This window comes from Herpailurus yagouaroundi, unplaced genomic scaffold (assembly GCF_014898765.1).
Source record: "Herpailurus yagouaroundi ecotype Mexico unplaced genomic scaffold, PumYag 193, whole genome shotgun sequence".
In the NCBI taxonomy this organism is placed as follows: Eukaryota; Metazoa; Chordata; class Mammalia; order Carnivora; family Felidae; genus Herpailurus; species Herpailurus yagouaroundi.
Window position 1 is genome coordinate 8,804,459 of NW_024412424.1, and position 21,363 is coordinate 8,825,821.

Consider the following 21,363-nt stretch of genomic DNA (forward strand, 5'->3'; position numbering starts at 1 on the left):
TGTGTGTGTGTGTGTGTGTGTGTGTGTGTGTGTGTGTGTGTGTGTGTTTGAGTGTAAATGGCATTTTCTGGTCCTCAAGAACGGGTTTTACTTGGCTATAGCAATCATTACACTGGTCCACAGTTTGTCTCCTTTATAGACTCTGAAGGACTGAAAGTAAAGCTCTGGAACATGGTTCACTCTGTTCCACCACTGCAAGAAAGAGAAAAGTTCTGTCCCACAGTCCTCAGGACTGGCCCTGGCTTCTGCGAACATGCTCCAGATTGCAGGCCAGTCAAGGAAGTCTGCATCACCCACTTCCCATGGAAAGAATGTTGGGGGATGAGCTGGTCTAGTCTGTGTAGATGCAGTGCTACCATCAGAGTGTAATGTGATGACAAGGGACAGACATGGGGAGGAGCACAGACAGAGTCCCTGAGCCATTCTGTCCAAGTAGGGCTGTGCAGGAGTCTCCTGCTAACTCAGGAGGAAGCCTTTTGGGCAGACATGAGCACAGACTTTGAAGAGGCCCATGAACTTCAGGCCTCTGGTGGCTGGACCAGGGACTATGAAAATCTCATCACTTATTTATTTTTATTTTTTATATTAAATGTAATTTATTGTAAAGTTGGTTTCCATGCAACACTCAGTGCTCATCCCAACAGGTGCCCTCCTCAATGCCTATCACCCACTTTCCCCTCTCACCCACCCCTCATCAACCCTCAGTTTGTTCTCAGTATTTAAGAATCTCTTAAATGCCTTTGGGCTAGAGGTAGAGACCCCAGGGATAGTGCATTGTGTTTAAGCAGAAATGGATAAATATTCCTTGCTAAATAAATGCTGAACAATATGAAACTGTCATAGGTTACTCAGAAATCCTGTTCTGTCTAAAGTAGTGAACTCTGTTCCTTGACCTCGGAATGATTTTTGGGTAGTTTCCCCATAAATTCTTTGGAAAGGCAATTTATGCCTGTTGAACATTTGTTTTAGCTGGGATGGGCCAGTTTTATCTATGAATTCTAAAAAGCCAAGGAAAAGAGTATCTCAGAGAGCCATAGGGGAGAGCTTGCTTTCCTCTCAATGTTTCCAGGGCAGATGAAAGTATCTGCTATGGCCACACTTGGGAAGCTTCTATAGATGGAGCAAAGAAAGCATAAACTAATATGTATTGGGTTTTGTTGTTCAGGTGAACATAAGATCCACTTTATTCCGGGAATGATTGGTCCTTTTCTGGGTGTGACACTGGTCCCACAGCCAGAAGTACGGAACATCATGATTCCCATCTTTCATGACATGATGGACTGGGAGCAGAGGAAAAATGGCAACTTTAAACAGGTAAGATGACACCTTCTCTCCTCTGGATGGACCCCTTCTGCCCAGGCAGGTGATCCAGATGGCCAGACTATGGTTCTAGTGGGAATGGCTACAGCCCATCTTGGCTTGCCCATCTTGAATCCTGTTCAAGGGTTTTCCCTTAATTGCTGACCAGAATTGATTTGTGGATTTTCTTCACGTAGCTAGAGGTCAGAAAAGAATAATAGGAAAGGAATGAACATGATATAAAGAAATTTTCTGTTCAAGGAGAGAGTGACTGAGACTGTGATCAAGTTTCATTCAGGAGAGGCCCTGGGAGCATAGTACCCTTCCTCTCTGGTGCATGGTCCAGGCATTTCTAGGGCTAGAGCCAAGATCAGATGACATCTCATGGCTCATAGCCCAGAATTTCATAGATTCCTGCACAGAGGGGTGGGTCCAGAAGGTATAAGCCCTTAGCTTCTGACTAAGTCACTTCAGACTGTTCCTCTGTGCATACCTTCTGCCACCTCTAAGGCAGAGGAGATGGCCCCTGCCTTTTTATGTGTAGCTCCAAGGAATAGGACTAGGACCAATAGTGGTCAGTGAAGCTGATTTTAGCTAATAAAAGAAGTAACTTGCTAGCAACAGGAACTGTCCAGTGTAAGCTAGCCTGCTTTGGGAGATGGGGAGTTCTTTGCTGGTGATTCTCAAGCAGAAGCTCCCAGGAGACCTCTAGAAGAAATTTATGTATTGGATTGGAGACTGTACCAGTTTCCCAGTAAGCTCCCTCCTAACCCTGTGACTCTGAGATAACCAGTGGTCTTGTAGTGAGTAGTTGTAACAGTGAGGAACAGACCAGACAGACAATAATTTTTAAATTCTTATTTGTTTATTTGTTTGTTTTTAAGTTTACAAAGAGCAAAATTCATTCTTTGTGATTTAAAGTTCTGTAAATTTTGATAAACACATAGTCATGTAACCACCACCACAATCAAGATTTTTGAAATTCCTAAGAATTCCATCATGCTACCATTTTGTAGTCAAACCTTCCCCCTACCTTTAACCTATGACAGTCTGTTCTCCATCACTGTAGGTGTGCCTTTTCCAGAATGTCATTTGAATGAAATAATGTAGAATGTAGCCTTTTGAGTCTGACTTCTTTCACTCAGCATAATGCCATCCAGAGGTTCATCCATGTTGTTGCACTTACCAATTTTTCTGTTGCTGAGTGGTATTCCATTGCAGTTATTCACTATTTGAAAGACATTTGCACTATTTCCACTTTTTGTTGGTTATGAATAAAGCTATTAAAAAATATTTCTTTAGGGGCGCCTGGGTGGCGCAGTCGGTTAAGCGTCCGACTTCAGCTCAGGTCACGATCTTGCGGTCCGTGAGTTCGAGCCCCGCATCAGGCTCTGGGCTGATGGCTCAGAGCCTGGAGCCTGCTTCCGATTCTGTGTCTCCTTCTCTCTCTGCCCCTCCCCCCTTCATGCTCTGTCTCTCTCTGTCTCAAAAATAAATAAAACGTTAAAAAAAAATATTTCTTTACAGGTTTTTGTATGAATATAAACTTTCATTTTTCTTAGGTAAATTTCTAGGAATAGGATTGTTGGCTATTGTAAATGTATGTTTAACTTTATAAGATGCTATCAAATTTTATTCCCAAATGGCTATGCCATTTTTTCTTTTTTTTTTTAATATAATTTATTGTCAAATTGGCTTACATACAACACCCAGTGCTCATCCCAACAGGTGCCCTCCTTCCTGCCCATCACCCACTTTCCCCTCCTCCACTGCCCATCTACCCTCAGTTTGTTCTCAGTCCTTAAGAGTCTCTTATGGTTTGCCTCCCTCCCTCTCTGTAAGTTTTTTTTCCCCTTCCCTTCGCCCATAGTCTTCTGTTAAGTTTCTCAAGATCCACATATGAGTGAATACATATATCTGTCTTTCTCTGATGGACTTATTTCACTTAGCATAATACCTTCCAGTTCCATCCACATTGCTGCAAATTTGAAATTCCAGCAGCATTGTATGAGAGTTTTAGTTGATCCATATGCTCATCAGAATTTGATATCATCTCTTTGTGTGTGTTTTTTAGCCATTCTAATAGATACATAGTTGTATATCTTGGTGGTTTTAATTTCCATTTCTTTAATGATTAATGATGTTGATCATCTTTTAATGTGTTTCTGTCTTTATATCTTCTTTGGTGAAATGGTTATTCAAAACTTGTATTCATTTTAATTGGGTTATTTGTTTTCCTATTGTTGAGTTTGAGGGTTCTTTATGTATTCTAGATGTAAGTCTTTTGTTGAATATATGATTTACAAATATTTCCTCCCAGTCTTTAGCTTGGCTTCCCACTTACAATAGTGTCTTTCACAGAATAAAAATTTTTAATTCTTATGCAATCCATTTTATCAATGGTTTTCTTCTATAGATCATGCTTTTGAGATCATATCTGAGAAATCTTTGCCCAGGACCATGAAATTTTTTCTCCTGTGTTTCTTCTAGAGGTTTTATAATTTTATATTTAGATCTATTATCTATTTTGAGGTAGCCTTTGTGTAAGATGTGAAGTATGGGTCAAGACTTTTTTTTCCTTTTCACACATGGAGGTCCAACACCTTTGTTAAGAGAAAAACTATTCTTTGTCAAAAATCAGTTCACTGTATGTGTACAGTTCTCTCCACATGTACATAGTATACAGCTCTCCAGTCTTTCCATTGATCTATGTCTTACCTTTCACCATTCCCACACAGTCTTGATTATGGTAGCTTCATAGTTAGTCTTAAAATCAAGCAGTGTGAATCCTCCAAATTTTTTTTTCAGTATTGTCTTAGCTATTCCAGTTCCTTCTCTTGTAAGTCTCAGAATTAGCATGTCAATATCTGCAGAAATTACTGCTGAGATTTTGGTTGAGATTGCATTATAATCTGTAGATCAAATTGGAAAGAATTGATATCTTAGTAATACTTAATCATACTTCTAATCCATTAAGGCAATATATCTCTCCATTTTTTAGGTATTCTTTCATTTTTTCATTAATGTTTTATAGTTTCAGCACACAGATTTGTACATGTTGTTAGATTTATATGTTAAGTATTTCCTGGTTTTTGGTGCTATTATAAATTATTCTGATTTTTAAATTTTACTTTTGTTGCTAGTACATAGAAATACAGTTGTTTTGTATATTAATATTATATCCTGCACCCTTGCTAAACTTACTTATTAGCTGTAGAAGGCTTTGGAGATTCCTTGGGATTTTCTATTTAGTTAATCCTATCACTTTCATTTTTTTATGAAATTTATTGTCAAATTGGCTTCCATACAATACCCAGTGCTCTAATCCTATCACTTTCAAACAGAGACAGTTTTATTTCTTCCTTTCTAATATGTATGCCCCCCCCTTTTTTTTTTCTTATACCTCATTGCACTGGCTAGGACCTCTGGTCTGGTGTTAAATAAGAGTGATGAGAGTGGACATCCTTGCTTTGCTCTTAATCTTCAGGGAAAGTTATTTGGTGTTTCACAATTACGTATGATGCTAGCTAGTTGTAGGTTTTTTATAAATGTTCTTTATCATGGGTAAATAGTATTTAACATAAGGATCCATTTTTGGAGTGTGCAACTCTAATGCCTTCATTTCTTCAGAAAATAATAACTTCAAACAGAAAAGAACTTAATTTTCTTTTTTTTTCACAACCTTCTAAATTATGCAAACCTAGTTATGGAGAAGCAGATGACATTGCGGAACTGCACCATGGGTCACTGAGTTTGTTAAAAGAGGGTCTAGGCTGTATTCCATCATTACGACTAGTGAATAAAGAAGGATAACTTTGTGGAAGACTAAGTTGGAACTCATTTTCACACTTTAAGACTCAGCTGTTAAGCTGTGTTCTTTCCCTCATTAAGGCTATCGTGGAGTTCCTGGACAGCTCAGTCAGTTAAGTATCTGACTCTTGATTTCAGCTCAGGTGATGATCTCACAGTTTGTGGAATTGAACCCCGTGTTGGGCTTCACGCTGGCAGCACGGAACCTGGAATTCTCTCTCACCCTCTCTCTGCCCCTCCCCCGCTTGCACACGTGCACTCACTCTCTCTCTCTCTCTCAAAATAAATAAACTTAAAAAAAAAGACTATCATGAACAATTGATATCAAGCAAGCCATGTAAACCTTGTTGACTCTGGTAAGCAAAATCTTGCTGCTGCTTCCGTTTGCCACCAAATATTTTTTTTTTCAACGTTTATTTCTTTTTGGGACAGAGAGAGACAGAGCACGAACGGGGGAGGGGCAGAGAGAGAGGGAGACACAGAATCGGAAACAGGCTCCAGGCTCTGAGCCATCAGCCCAGAGCCTGACGCGGGGCTCGACCTCGCAGACCGTGAGATGGTGACCTGGCTGAAGTCGGACGCTTAACCGACTGCACCACCCAGGCACCCCGCCACCAAATATTTTTAAAAAGTGGTCTACTTGTGTGGCTTTCCAGTTTTCCAAGCACCATTTGTTAAAGAGACTGTCTTTTTTCCATTGGATATGCATGGGGCATTTGTACCCCAATGTTTATAGCAGCACTTTCAACAATAGCCAAATTATGGAAAGAGCCTAAATGTCCATCAACTGATGAACAGATAAAGAAATTGTAGTTTATATACACAATGGAGTACTATGTGGCAATGAGAAAGAATGAAATATGGCCTTTTGTAGCAATGTGGAAGGAACTGGGGAGTGTTATGCTAAGTGAAATAAGTCATACAGAGAAAGACAGACACCATATGTTTTCACTCCTATGTGGATCCTGAGAAACTTAACAGAAGACCATGGGGGAGGGGAAGGAAAAAAAAAAAAAGAGGTTAGAGAGGGATGGAGCCAAAACATAAGAGACTGTTAAAAACAAGAAACTGAGGGTTGATGGGGGGTGGGAGGGAGGAGAAGGTGGGTGAGGGGTGCTGAGGAGGGCACCTGTTGGGATGAGCACTGGGTGTTGTATGGAAACCAATTTGACAATAAAGTTCATATTTAAAAAAAAAGTGGTCTACTCTTTTCATCCCCACATTTCCATTTCCCACCCTCCTATCCATCCAGTCTAATATGTATTGTATACCCACTTCTGTTGAAGTTGCTCTCTGCAAGAACACCCATAACCTTTGGGGCACCTGGGTGGTTCAGTCAGTTAAGTGTTCCATTCTTGATTTCGGCTCAGGTCATTACTTCACAGTTCGTGAATTCGAGCCCCATGTTGGACTCTGCACTGACAGTGTGGAGCCTGCTTGGGATTCTCTCTCTCTCCCTCTCTCTCTTCCCCTCCCCTGCTCTCTCTCACTCTCAAAATAAGTAAATAAACATTTTTTTAAATGTTAAGAAAAAAAAATGTTAAGAAAAAAATACGACCCATAACCAAATTACCAAAATTTTTGTCTTGATTACAGTTGTGCTTTCCACAGCTTTGGCTCTGTTAACTACTCCCCTACTTCTTCCCACCTTCTAAAAATATTTCTTCTAATTATAAAAACAATAGGTATTTAATGTAGAAAAATTAAAATGCAAATAAGATATAATGAAAAAATTTAATCCATAATCCTACTATTTTAGTAACTTGTGGGGGAGACAGAGTATGTCTTTTTAGACTGTTTTTTCCCATACATAGAGGTTTTAAAGTTAAAAAATGGAATCATTGTATATATTGGGGTTCAGGGGCCACTGTGTGTATTGACTTTTAATCTCCCCTTTTTAGTAACATGTTTTCATCACCATCTCTTCGTGTCAGTTCATGCTCCTCTGTCCTGCCCTTAGTTTAGAGGCTACACAGTAGTCCATTGCATGGCCTACACCACAATGTATTTAGTCAGCTCCTAGTTTTAGAAACGTAAGTTCATTCCAAATTGTTGTTGTTAATATTGCAAAACACATGTTCATTCCTAATTATTCTCTGAGATAAACTTGTCAACTGTAATTCCTGGGTCAAAGAACCTTCCTTAATTAGGTTCTTTTTTTTAATATGAAATTTATTGTCAAATTGGTTTCCATACAACACCCAGTGCTCATCCCAACAGGTGCCCTCCTCAGCACCCCTCACCCACCCTCCCCTCCCTCCCACCCCCCATCAACCCTCAGTTTGTTCTCAGTTTTTAAGAGTCTATTATGCTTTGGCTCTCTCCCACTCTAACCTCTTTTTTTTTTCCTTCCCCTCCCCCATGGGTTTCTGTTAAGTTTCTCAGGATCTACATAAGAGTGAAAACATATGGTATCTGTCTTTCTCTGTATGGCTTATTTCACTTAGCATAACACTCTCCAGTTCCATCCACGTTGCTACAAAGGGCCGTATTTCGTTCTTTCTCATTGCCATGTAGTACTCCATTCTGTATATAAACCACAATTTCTTTATCCATTCATCAGTTGATGGACATTTAGGCTCTTTCCATAATTTGGCTATTGTTGAGAATGCTGCTATAAACATTGGGGTACAAGTGCCCCTATGCATCAGCACTCCTGTATCCCTTGGGTAAATTCCTAGCAGTGCTATCGCTGGGTCATAGGGTAGGTCTATTTTTAATTTTGTGAGGAACCTCCACACTGTTTTCCAGAGTGGCTGCACCAATTTGCATTCCCACCAACAGTGCAAGAGGGTTCCCGTTTCTCCACATCCTCTCCAGCATCTAGAGTCTCCAGATTTGTTCATTTTGGCCACTCTGACTGGCATGAGGTGATATCTGAGTGTGGTTTTGATTTGTATTTCCCTGATGAGGAGCGACGTTCAGCATCTTTTCATGTGCCTGTTGGTCATCCGGATGTCTTCTTTAGAGAAGTGTCTATTCATGTTTTCTGCCCATTTCTTCACTGGGTTATTTGTTTTTTGGGTGTGGAGTTTGGTGAGCTCTTTATAGATTTTGGATACTAGCCATTTGTCCAATATGTCATTTGCAAATATCTTTTCCCATTCCGTTGGTTGTCTTTTAGTTTTGTTGGTTGTTTCCTTTGCTGTGCAGAAGCTTTTATCTTCATAAGGTCCCAGTAGTTCATTTTTGCTTTTAATTTCCTTGCCTTTGGGGATGTGTCAAGTAAGAGATTGCTACGGCTGAGGCAGAGAGGTCTTTTCCTGCTTTCTCCTCTAGGGTTTTGATGGTTTCCTGTCTCACATTCAGGTCCTTTATCCATTTTGAGTTTATTTTTGTGAATGGTGTAAGAAAGTGGTCTAGTTTCAACCTTCTGCATGTTGCTGTCCAGTTATCCCAGCACCATTTGTTAAAGAGACTGTCTTTTTCCATTGGATATTCTTTCCTGCTTTGTCAAAGATTAGTTGGCCATACGTTTATGGGTTTACTTCTGGGGTTTCTATTCTATTCCATTGGTCTATATGTCTGTTATGTGTCAATACCATGCTGTCTTGATGATTACAGCTTTGTAGTAGAGGCTAAAGTCTGGGATTTTGATGCCTCCTGCTTTGGTCTTCTTCTTCAAAATTACTTTGGCTATTCAGGGCCTTTGGTGGTTCCATGAATTTTAGGATTGCTTGTTCTAGTTTCAAGAAGAATGCTGGTGCAATTTTGATTGGGATTGCATTGAATGTATAGATAGCTTTGGGTAGTATTGACATTTTGACAATATTTATTCTTCTAATCCATGAGCATGGAATGTTTTTCCATTTCTTTATATCTTCTTCCATTTCCTTCATAAGCTTTCTATAGTTTCCAGCAGACAGATCTTTTACATCTTTGGTTAGGTTTATTCCTAGGTATTTTATGCTTCTTGGTGCAATTGTGAATGGGATCAGTTTCTTTATTTGTCTTTCTGTTGCTTCATTATTAGTGTATAAGAATGCAACTGATTTCTGTACATTGATTTTGTATCCTGCGACTTTGCTGAACTCATGTATCAGTTCTAGCAGACTTCTGGTGGAGTCTATCGGGTTTTCCATGTATAATATCATTTCATCTGCAAAAAGTGAAAGCTTGACTTCATCTTTGCTGTTTTTGATGCCTTTGATTTCCTTTTGTTGTCTAATTGCTGATGCTAGCACTTCCAACACTATGTTAAACAACAGCGGTGAGAGTGGACATCTCTGTCATGTTCCTGATCTCCGAGAGAAAGCTCTCAGTTTTTCCCCATTGAGGGTGATATTAGCTGTGGGCTTTTCATAAATGGCTTTTATGATGTTTAAGTATGTTCCTTCTATCCCGACTTTCTTGAGGGTTTTTATTAAGAAAGGATGCTGATATTTGTCAAATGCTTTTTCTGCATCGATTGCCAGGATCATACGGTTCTTATCTTTTCTTTTATTAATGTGATGTATCACATTGATTGATTTGCAAATGTTGAACCAGCCCTGCAGCCCAGGAATGAATCCCACTTGATCATGGTGTATAATTCTTTTTATATGCTGTTGAATTCGACTTGCTAGTATCTTATTGAGAGTTTTTGCATCCATATTCATCAGGGATATTGGCCTGCAGTTCTCTTTTTTTGCTGGGTCTCTGGTTTAGGAATCAAAGTAATGCTGGCTTCATAGAATGAGTCTGGACGTATTCCTTCCCTTTCTATTTTTTGGAATCGCTTGAAAAGGATAGGTATTATCTCTGCTTTAAATGTCTGGTAGAAAGAATGAAATATGGCCCTTTATAGCAACATGGATGGAACTGGAGAGTGTTATGCTAAATGAAATGAGCCATACAGACAAAGACAGATACCATATGGTTTCACTCTTATGTGGATCCTGAGAAACTTAACAGAAACCCATGGGGGAGGGGAAGGAAAAAAAAAAAGAGATTAGAGTGGAAGAGAGCCAAAGCATAAGGGACTCTTAAAAACAGAACAAACTGAGGGTTGATGGGGGGTGGGAGGGAGGGGAGGGTGGGTGATGGGTATTGAGGAGGGCACCTTTTGGGATTAGCACTGGGTGTTGTATGGAAACCAATTTGACAATAAATTTCATATATTGAAAAAAAAATTAAAAATAAATAAATGTTAAAAATTAAAAATAAATAAATTCCCTGGTAGAATTCCCCAGGGAAGCCATCTGGTCCTGGACTCTTATTTGTTGGGAGATTTTTGATAACTGATTCCATTTCTTCACTGGTTATGGGTCTGTTCAAGTTTTCTATTTCTTCCTGTTTGAGTTTTGGAAGAGTGTGGGTGCTTAGGAATTTGTCCATTTCTTCCAGGTTGTCCAGTTTGTTGGCATGTAATTTTTCTTAGTATTCCCTGATAATTGCTTGTATCTCTGAGGGATTGGTTGTAATAATTCCATTTTCATTCATGATTTTATCCTTTTGGGTCCTCTCCCTTTTCTTTTTGAGAAGCCTGGCTAGAGGTTTATCAATTTTGTTTATTTTTTCAAAAAAAACCAACTCTTGGTTTCGTTGATCTGCTCTACAGTTTTTTTAGATTCTATATTATTTCTGCTCTGACCTTTATTATTTCTCTTCTTCTGCTGGGTTTGGGGTGTCTTCTTCTGCTGGGTTTGTGCTGTTCTGCTTCTATTTCCTTTAGGTGTGCTGTTAGATTTTGTATTTGGGATTTTTCTTGTTTCTTGAGATAGGCCTGGATTGCAATGTATTTTCCTCTCAGGACTGCCTTTGCTGCATCCCAAAGCATTTGGATTGTTGTATTTTCATTTTCATTTGTTTCCATATATTTTTTAATTTCTTCTCTAATTGCCTGGTTGACCCATTCATGCTTTAGTAGGGTGTTCTTTAACCTCCATGCTTTTGGAGGTTTTCCAGACTTTTTCCTGTGGTTGATTTCAAGCTTCATAGCATTGTGGTCTGAAAGTATGCATGGTATGATCTCAATTCTTGTATACTTATGAAGGGCTGATTTGTGACCTAGTATGTGATCTATCTTGGAGAATGTTGCATGTGCACTGGAGAAGAAAGTATATTCTGTTGCTTTGGGATGCAGAGTTCTAAATATATCTGTCAAGTCCATCTGATCCAGTGTATCATTGTTTCTTTATTTGTTTCTTTATTGATCCTGTGTCTAGATGATCTATCCATTGTTGTAGGTGGAGTATTAAAGTCCCCTGCAGTTACCAGATTCTTATCAATAAGGTTGCTTATGTTTGGGATTGTTTTATATATTTGGGGGCTCCCATATTCGGCACATAGACATTTATAATTGTTAGCTCTTCCTGATGGATAGACCCTGTAATTATTATATAATGCCCTTCTTCATCTCTTGTTACAGCCTTTAATTTAAAGTCTAGTATGGCTACTTCAGCTTTCCTTTGACTTCCAGTAGCATGATAGATAGTTCTCCATCTCCTCACTTTCAATCTGAAGGTGTCCTCAGGTCTAAAATGAGTCTCTTATAGACAGCAAATAGATGGGTCTTCTTTTTCTATCCATTCTGATACCCTATGTCTTTTGGTTGGAGCATTTAGTCCATTTGCATTCAGTGTTATTATAGAAAGATATGGGTTTAGAGTCATTGTGATGTCTGTAGGTTTCATGCTTGTGGTGATGTCTCTGGTATTTTGTGGTCCTTGCAACATTTCATTCACAGAATCCCCCTTAGGATCTCTCATAGGGCTGGTTTAGTGGTGACGAAATCCTTCAGTGTTTGTTTGTTTGTTTGGGAAGACCTTTATTTCTCCTTCTATTCTAAATGACAGACTTGCTGGATAAAGGATTCTCAGCCACATATTTTTTCTATTTATCACATTGAAGATTTCCTGCCATTCCTTTCTGGCCTGCCAAGTTTCAGTAGATAGGTCTGTGACTAGTCTTATAGGTCTCCCTTTATAAGTTAAAGCTTAATTACATTCTTACAACCCCACTTCTCACAACTCTGCTGTCCTTTGACGTCTCAGACTGCAGGCTACCCTTTCTGTGTGCCCCACACCAAGCACTGGCCATGCTGGCCTGTGTTAGCTGTTGTCCCTGCCTCCTCTACCAGATGATGAGCTAGGTATTGGGCACCAGGGCCGTTTCTTGTGCATTTTTCCTTAGAACCCACCATAGTCCCTGAGACATGTTAGATTCATGGAGATGAAAATCAAAGTTAACATTTATTGAGCACTTCTAAGAGCTAGAGCACAGGGACACCAAAGACGACTGTTAACCACCATTACTGCTTCACAAACAAGGAAATGTAGGCTTAGAGAGGTAAATATCTTGCCCTGAAGTAGGCAGCTGGTTGTCACAGGACAAATATTTGTTGAATGTATAATAAGATGTCACTTGTCACTTCAGGAATATTGATTCCATAGAATAAAAGTAATTCTGAAAACACAAAATTGTCAATATTACCAACTATGACATGATATATATATATTTTTTTTAATGTTTATTTTTTTTTTCAACGTTTATTTATTTTTGGGACAGAGAGAGACAGAGCATGAACGGGGGAGGGGCAGAGAGAGAGGGAGACACAGAATCAGAAACAGGCTCCAGGCTCTGAGCCATCAGCCCAGAGCCTGACACGGGGCTCGAACTCACGGACCGCGAGATCGTGACCTGGCTGAAGTCGGACGCTTAACCGACTGCGCCACCCAGGTGCCCCTTTAATGTTTATTTTTGAGAGAGAGAGAAACAGTGTGAGTGGGGAAGGGGCAGAGAGAGAGAGAGACACAGAATCCAAAGCAGGCTCCAGGCTCCGAGCTGTCAGCTCAGAGCCCGACATAGGGCTCAAACCTATGAACCTTGAGATCATGACCTGAGCCAACGTTGGACACTTAACTTCCTGAGCCACCCAGGTACCCCATGACACAATATATTTGAAGAACTTAGCATTTTATTTGACTTAAAGACATTGGTTTTGCATACATTGATCTACAGCATTACCTGTTTTGGATTTCTCAGTTTCTCCTAATAACTTCTCCCTTTATCAGCACTATAGAGGGTGATGAAGTAATATCCCCATATCTTCCCATCACCAACTCCTCTGCCTAATACAGAAGTTCTAACACTTGAATAGGCATCACAACTGGGAGGGCTTATTGAAACAGATTGCTTCTCCTTTTCCCAAGTTTCTGATCCACTGGGAGCCTGAGAATCTTCATTTCTAATGATATCTAATGACTGATACTGCTAGCCCAGGGGCCCATTTTGAGAATTCAAGGGAACTACTGCACCCATGTTTACACAGTCATACCCCCTGCTGCTCCAGGTCCCTTTCCCCTATTTGCCATGTCCTGGAAAACACAATCTACCTATACCTGCATGTTTGAAGAGAGATCCCTTATTATAAACAGACCCTTCTTCCCCTGGGAGGCTTGTGGGCCACTGATTGACCCAGTAAGAAGAGACAAGATTTGAACTGAGAATAAGATCCCTTGGCCTCTGGTCCTGGCTCTATCTGACTTTACATGACCCAGGCAAGTCCCTGCTGAAGTCTCTTCTCCACACAGAGAAAGACATGGCATCAATCCCTAAGGACCCCTGGTCTCATATTTTCTTTCTCTGAAATGCGTATTCAAGCAGCTGACTCATCAGGCCATACGTGAATGTGTGACAGTCTCTGCAGAGCAGACCACTATAAACAGAGCCACATTTATTCATCCATTCTCATTTCCTGCTGAAGGGGTTCAGAAACCATAATTGCCTTCAATGAATTTTCTAGTTCAATTATTTTTTTATAACTTCATTGCTTTAGGACTCTTTGGCCCTATGTGAAGTGAGAAAATGCTTCTGTTATAGCTCATTATTAAAAGCAGCCATGCCTCTTTGTTTATATGAAGTATTTATATAAATAATACCAAAATACCACATTATTTTTTTAATATGATTTATTGTCAAACTAGCTAACATACAGTGTATACAGTGTTCTCTTGGATTCGGGAGTAGATTTCCATGATTCATCACTTACATACAACACCCAGTGCTCATCCCAAGTGCCCTCCTCAATGCCCATCACTCATTTCCCCTACCCCCATCAACCCCTCAGTTTGTTCTCTGTATTTAAGAGTCTCTTATGGTTTGCCTCCCTCCCTCTCTGTTTGTAACTATTTTTTTTCCTTCCCCTCCTCCATGGTCTTCAGTTAAGTTTCTCAAATTCCACATATGAGTGAAAACATATATCTGTCTTTCTCTGACTGAGTTTCTCTTATTTCGCTTAGCATAATACCCTCCAGTTCCATCCTCGTTGTTGCAAATGGCAAGATTTCATTCTTTTTCATCACTTAGTAGTATTCCATTGTATATATAAACCACATTTTCTTTATCCATTCATCAGTTGATGGACATTTGGACTCTTTCCATAATTTGGCTATTGTTGATAGCACTGCTATGAATATTAAGGTGCATGTACCCCTATGAATCAGCACGCTGTTTCCTTTGGATAAATTCCCAGTAGTGTTCTTGCTGGGTCATAGTGTAATTCTGTTTTCAACTTTTTGAGGAACCTCCACACTGTTTTCCAGAGTGGCTGCACCAGTTTGCATTCCCACCAACAGTGCAACAGGGTTCCCCTTTTTCCACATCCTCATCAACATCTGTTGTTTCCTGAGTTGTTAATTTTAGCCACTCTTGAGTGGTGTGAGGTGCCACAATACTACATTAAAAATGTTTAATTTTTTTTATTTTTAATGTTTATTAATTTTGAGAAAGACAGAAAGACAGTGGGAGCAGAGTAGGGACAGAGAGAAGGAGACACAGAATCCAAAGCAGGCTCCAGACTCTGAGCTGTCAGCAGAGCCTGATGCAGGGCTCAAACTCACGAGCAGTGGGATCATGACCTGAGCCGACGTCAGACACTCAACCAACTGAGCCACCCAGGCGCTCCCAGTACCACATTTTAAAGGCTAATGAGGGGTTTAAAAGACTTTTATCTCACATCACTTATGACTAATTTCTCACCTCAGAGTAAATCCAGTGAGGCTTATTGGAAGTGGCTGAGCACTGCTGAACACCTTGCAGATCAGTTGAGTAGGAAAAAGTACAGTATTGCTCCTCACGGTTTAAGAATTCAGTAACAGGGGCGCCTGGGTGGCGCAGTCGGTTAAGCGTCCGACTTCAGCCAGGTCACGATCTCGCAGTCCGTGAGTTCGAGCCCCGCGTCAGGCTCTGGGCTGACAGCTTAGAGCCTGGAGCCTGTTTCCGATTCTGTGTCTCCCTCTCTCTCTGCCCCTCCCCCGTTCATGCTCTGTCTCTCTCTGTCCCAAAAATAAATAAAAAAACGTTGAAAAAAAATTTAAAAAAGAATTCAGTAACAAATGCAGGTGCCCCAGTGATGAGGCAGTGGCGAGGCAGCAGTCCCAAGGTCTCTAGGTCCTATGGGGACAAACAGTGGAGCTTTTTATCCTGAAGTAGAATCTCTGAAGGAAACACTCATACCTTGCTCAACTCAGAATCATGTCAGCCATTCGAGTAAGGGCTAGCTCTGCTGCAAGCTTCCTTTGTGACTGGCTGACTAGAGGGTAAAGTTCTAACCAAATGTATTTTACTCACACAAATTCTTTTGAGTGTACATTTTTTTAAGAAAGAGAAACACTTGACAAAGACCTCTTTTGTATCCAAAATACTTTTCTTTACATGGAATCCTTGCCTTTTGACCCTAGACTGGGAAAAGAGTATCTGAGGTGTGTAAGTTCCAACTTTAAACCACTGGAGTGGGGAGCCTTCCTAATCAAGGGGGCAGAGTGGTTTCTTGGTGCTGTAGATGAGGTCCTGCCTTCCCTCGGATTTATTTGGTACAAGGACAAAATCAGGAAGCAGTTCCCAGCCATTCTCACCTGTGGTAGGAGCTAGATTTCCCAATCTTCCTCTGAGGTCAGCTTGGGTTCATGAAGTCTCTGCTTCCCTCTAGGTGGAGGCTGAGCTGATTGACAAGCTGGACAGCATGGTGTCAGAAGGGAAAGGCGACGAGAGTTACAGAGAGCTCTTCGGCCTGCTGTAAGCTGCTTTAGCCCCAAGCACCCCACACTGGGGGAGGGGGTGAAATGGGCTGATGAGGGGTAGGGGTGCAACCCACGTTGGCTGGGCTTCAGAGGGTGAGTATCAGGAGTGACCTAGATTGTTCCTAGTCAATAGGACGGTGGCATTATGGCAGCAAGCTCTCAGGGATTGCCATAGTTGACTAAAGAGGTAGAGACAGGCGGTAACTCTGAGCTCTTAGATTTGCTGATAGGAAAAGGGTCTTTATATGTCTTCATAGCATGCACTGTATCCAGTTGGGCACACAGCCCATGGGGACTCTCTGAGGGCTCAGTGCTGGCATTTCTGAGAGGTAAACAATTAAATCCTTGCTTCATAAGATGGTACAATCAACTTTGAAAAAACATTACCATGGATCTTGTGACTTTAACAAATTGTGCCCACTCTCCAGGACAGTTTCCCTGTTTGTGAAACAGGGTGTTTGTACTGAGTGATGTCAGGGATTTTCCCAGGTCCACATTCATAGCTCCTGTCTTTTTTTTTTTAAACATTTATTTTTCAGACACAGAGAGACAGAGCATGAACAGGGGAGGGTCAGAGAGAGGGAGACACAGAATCTGAAACAGGCTCCAGGCTCTGAGCTGTCAGCACAGAGCCCCATGCGGGGCTCAAACTCACGGACCACGAGATCAACCTGAGCCAAAGTCGGACGCTTAACCGACTGAGCCACCCAGGCGCCCCTCATAGCTCCTGTCTTGAAATGTTGGAGGCCAAGAGTCTTTGCCACAGGGCTAAGTCCAAAGGAGGGACTCGGGAGAGCCATGATTCTCCCAGATAGATAGTGATGCTGGACATTTTATCTTCCAAAAAAACTAAAGCTGGAAATAATGAGTGAGATGGGAGGGGACTCTAGAGCTATAAAAATCTTTAGACTTTTATAGCTCTAGAGTCCCCTCCCATCTCACTCATTATTTCCAGCTTTAATATTTTCTTTGTTTTCATGCCATTTTGAAGACAAGCCTATGACATATTTTTCCAATAATAATACTGTACATTTGCTTAGAACTTTACAGTGTACAAATGTGTTGACATTTCTTACTTAATCCTCACAACACACCTGTGAAGTGAGCAGGGCAGAAATTATCTTCATGAATAAAGGTGGTGAAACTGAGATGAGGAAAGTGTTAGCATGCCCTCGGTTGAATGACCTGTGAAAAGCCACTCTGGGGGGAGGACTCAGATCTTCCAATTTCAAGAAGGGGGAATCTTTCTGCTATATCCTACCCACTTTGTTCCTTAATGAGTCACACAAAATGTGAATTTATTTGAAATTTAAATAATTATAATTTGTGTAAATGAATCTATACCTTAGTATTTTTCTTTTAGCTAAAGATGTTTCTAACTGTGGAAATAATGCAGAGAAATATCTTCCTAAGTCACTAACAGATGATTTTACTACAAAGGAAAAAGCACACAAATAACTTGCACTTACTAATTACCTGACCAAATAGTGTTTCATAAACTCTTCTAAATCATGTTCGAGGACTGAAAACTTCCGAGAACCATAAAGCAGCATTTCCCAATTTGTGTTTTGGGGAAGTTGCTGGGGGAAAAAAGTAAGTGGTCAGTTCAGAAAAGATTCAATTAAACAAAATTGAGCAGACCTCTATTACAGGACTTAGCAAAGCCTTTAATAGGCAGAAAGATGTGAAATATCTCTGACAGGAGTGTGTAGTGACCAGCATTTCCCAGGCTTGTTTGCTCGCAGAACACCTTTCTTGGTCCTCCAGGACAGCAGAGCTCTGGAGAATAGTTTGGGAAATACTGACACAGTGGCTTCATCCACACAGCTCAGAGGCCAGAGCAATGGTGTGCCTTCTCTCTCTAGTAATATAAGTCACATGGGAAACCCTCACTTTCCCAGAAGCCTCAGCTCAGGCCATATACTCTGTGTGGGGAAGACTGTCGCCATCATGGCAGCATTAACAGCAGCCAGGTTGTGAGTGGGAGTGCCCAGTGCTGGGCTTTTAGCTGGGCCTGCCACTCCAGGTGACTTTCATGACTTTTAGTGAGTGAGGGACAGTGTAGAAAGGAATCAGGAATGAGACCTGGACCTGGGCTCATCACTAGAGCAAGCAGAGAGTCTAGGTCATCATCCCCTAATAGAGATCTGTGGGAAGGCAGAGAAGCCAGAGGCTACCCTGAGGTGCCAGGAGCATGGGCTGGCAAATGAGAAAGGGACCTGGGCATTTAGCTCTTGGCTCTGGCAATTTTCACTTGGAAACATCCCCTGACAGTGGAGATGACCAGGTATAACTCCTAGTTTCACTCACTGCCCTTCATACTGGGCCCTCAAGACTAGTCGGAACCTTTTCCTTGGTTTACATGAAAAGTTGAGTTTGTATGTTTGCTGAGGATGCCTCTGAGTGGTGATGGAGGTAGTTGGCCAACTGCAAAGCCAGATCCATCCTCAGTGGGCTCTTATTCAGCTGCTGTTTTAGAACAAACCTCACAGCATACACCTAAAGGGCTGGGGCTTTAAAACCCCTTCCTCAGTTCATTGGCATCCTTAGGAACTTATACAGGAAAATGGAAAATATGCTCATCTGTTCCTGCCAGTTCAGTAATCACCTTGTCTTTGCTTTCTGCTGCATGGAGTAGAACCCAGCTGTTTGGGCCCTACCCCAGGTAAGACTGTAGTGTGGTAAGTCTTCTGTCTCCAGATCCATCACAGGCTCCATGGGCTCTGGGACCTCACTTTTGTGCCCAAAGAAGGCTCATAAATTGTATACTGTGTTTGTTTCCCCCCACCCTCCAACTAATAGCCTACTGGAGAAGGTTGAACAGGAAACATGGCGTGAAACCGGCATTTCCTTTGTGACCTCAGTCACCCGCCTCATGGAACGCCTTCTTGACTACAGGTATCTTCTCAGGCACCTACCTATCTGACCTCTTGTCTGATCAGGATACTTGCCTCAGCAAGGACATCCTCTGACCTTAAAATTGAAACCATGTGGCCTTCAGGGGGAGGACTCTTCTGGTTTGGGTGCCATCATCAGTCATTGGGAATCTACTGATGGCCAAAGAGAGGGAAAGAGTCCTCTCCCAGGGGTAGGCCAGGGCTTCCTAGGATACCCCCTGATATGTGAGCACATATATCCAGGAGGCACCCCAGGGACATGCAGGTTTCCATCCAGAAAGGTCACAGCTCAGAGCAATGCAGCGAACAACTGTAGGTCCTTTGTGCTGTGTTCCTGAGAGCCATATGACAGATGGGCGGGGAAATATCACCCGGTACAGAAGTGTGACACAGCAGGACTTCCAGTTGGTTTTTCCAGGCACTGGGGATCCTACTTTTCCATACCTCCATTCTTTGCCTAAAGTGTTTTTTTCTGTCCCTTGGTCCTGACCATGAACAGATTAGAGGAAGCAGCCTGTGAGCTCAGAGATCTTTATGCTATGTTCAGTTTGAGAGTTCATGTAAAATTAGTTTTTTCATGAAATCTTGCTTTCTGTCATATCACGGCTTTTGAATTACTCCAGATGGGGCAATGAAGCCACCATTGCAGGCTTCATTATTCTCTTAGCAGAGTTCATGTGGTGGCTAAGGGTACCTTTTAGGAGCCTAGAGGGAGGTGATAGGGAATGAGGAAGAATGACGGAGGAAATCCATCCCCAAGCAATAGTTGTCTCCTCTGTGCTACAAGACATGTAAACGCCAAGGGAGAGCACTTCCAACCCATGCATCAGGAAATGAGGGGGTTTAGGCCACCTCCAGTTGCTGCTGAATAGAAGGTACTCCTATGGCAAGACTTCTGCTTTGCAGAAGACTCAGGTGTCCAGTGTACTATCTGGACATGGAAATGGAATTCCTGAGAAATGGGTTCCCATCTTAGGCATCCCCTCTTCCTGTAGCACAGTTGTGCTTGTGCAAGTTTCAGCCCATTTTTCCTGGACCTTAAAAGTTGACAAGTGGCCTTTTGGGGATGCCTTTTAGAACAGTGGACTCCTTTGTTCATGCCATATCCCTAGCCTTTTCTGTACCTGCTATCAGACAGGGAAGAGGGATGCACAAAACTCTATACCTCCCCCTCCCTAAAACATTTACTAAAGGTTAAGCTCTATTCACTATGGCCTACCAGAAAGAGCCTAAATTAATTTCTTAGCCTAGTTCTAGCTTCCTGTTTGATTTTTGTATCTACCTTGTACAAACAACTCAAACTCATGGCCAAACCCAATTTCATTCTCTTCCATTTCTTGTCTCAATAATGGGTTCATTAAAAAACAAAATTCATGCTCTTTCACATGGCAGCAAAGCCCCTTCATAAACTGGCCTTTGCCTACTCCTCCAGCCCTGTTCCTTGACAGTCCCAGCACCCATGTGCACATACTAACCTCCTAGTGTTGCTCCCTGTTAACACAAAAGGAAACACCACAATGTTTATCATGGCTCTTAACTGTTAAAAATACACTATGTGCTTTGTGCTTGACAAGCATTATCTCTAATCCCATAAGGAGCTGTGAAGGGTTATCCCTGTTTTTATCAGTGAAGAAACACCAGTGATAGGAAATGCCATTGCTGGGATTTGAACCCACATCTGACTCAAGAGCCATGCCCTATTCTTTCATCCATATTGTGACCACTCACATCCCTTCTCTTCAGGCTTCTCTACATGCAATGTCCTCCCAAGAGTGGCCTTCCTACCAAGCCCCATCAAGGAAGTTTTGCCAGATAAAAGCTTACCTGGATCTGTATACACTTCTTTCAAAGCATCAGTCACCTTGCATGATGATCATTTGTCACCTTTCTGACTCATTCAATTGAAGAGAGAAGCCTCTTGAGGACAGGGACCTTGTCCTTATCTCCCTGGTCCCCTGCATGGAGCCTTGATGGTCCTCTGACAAGTGTACAGTATATATTGACCAATTGGAAGACCGTGCAGGAACCAAAGTAGTCTCTTTTGCCCCAGTGCAGTTTAGTGCAATAAGAACCTACTAAGAAAATAGTTGACAGATACATATACATTGATTAGGCAAATAATTAATAGGTTATACTCCAGAATGATCTGAACCTAGAGTGTGAGACTCTGTTTTAGACTAGCATGAACCTTAAGTACTCAGAGGAGTACCTCTTCAACTTTTGTGTGAATGATACTCTGTGTCAGATATAAAGATGCTCACTGGTGGCAACTGTATTTCTCAGGTTAGGAAGCAGATCTCCGTGGGGTAGGGGGAGTGGTTCTTAGTGCCCTGGAACATACAGGGACAGGGCTAGGG

At 41.5% G+C, this 21,363-nt stretch overlaps 1 protein-coding gene across 1 annotated transcript in view; it reads left to right on the forward strand.

Annotated features, from left to right (window-relative positions):
- DOCK3 (dedicator of cytokinesis 3) overlaps positions 1-21,363 on the forward strand; it is a 419,595-nt gene that overhangs the window by 363,330 nt on the left and 34,902 nt on the right. Inside the window, exons 31-34 of the mRNA XM_040445563.1 lie at positions 1,166-1,314; positions 16,019-16,104; positions 18,748-18,774; positions 18,912-19,007. Coding sequence (XP_040301497.1) covers positions 1,166-1,314; positions 16,019-16,104; positions 18,748-18,774; positions 18,912-19,007 — 358 coding nt within the window. The remainder of the gene's footprint in view (positions 1-1,165; positions 1,315-16,018; positions 16,105-18,747; positions 18,775-18,911; positions 19,008-21,363) is intronic.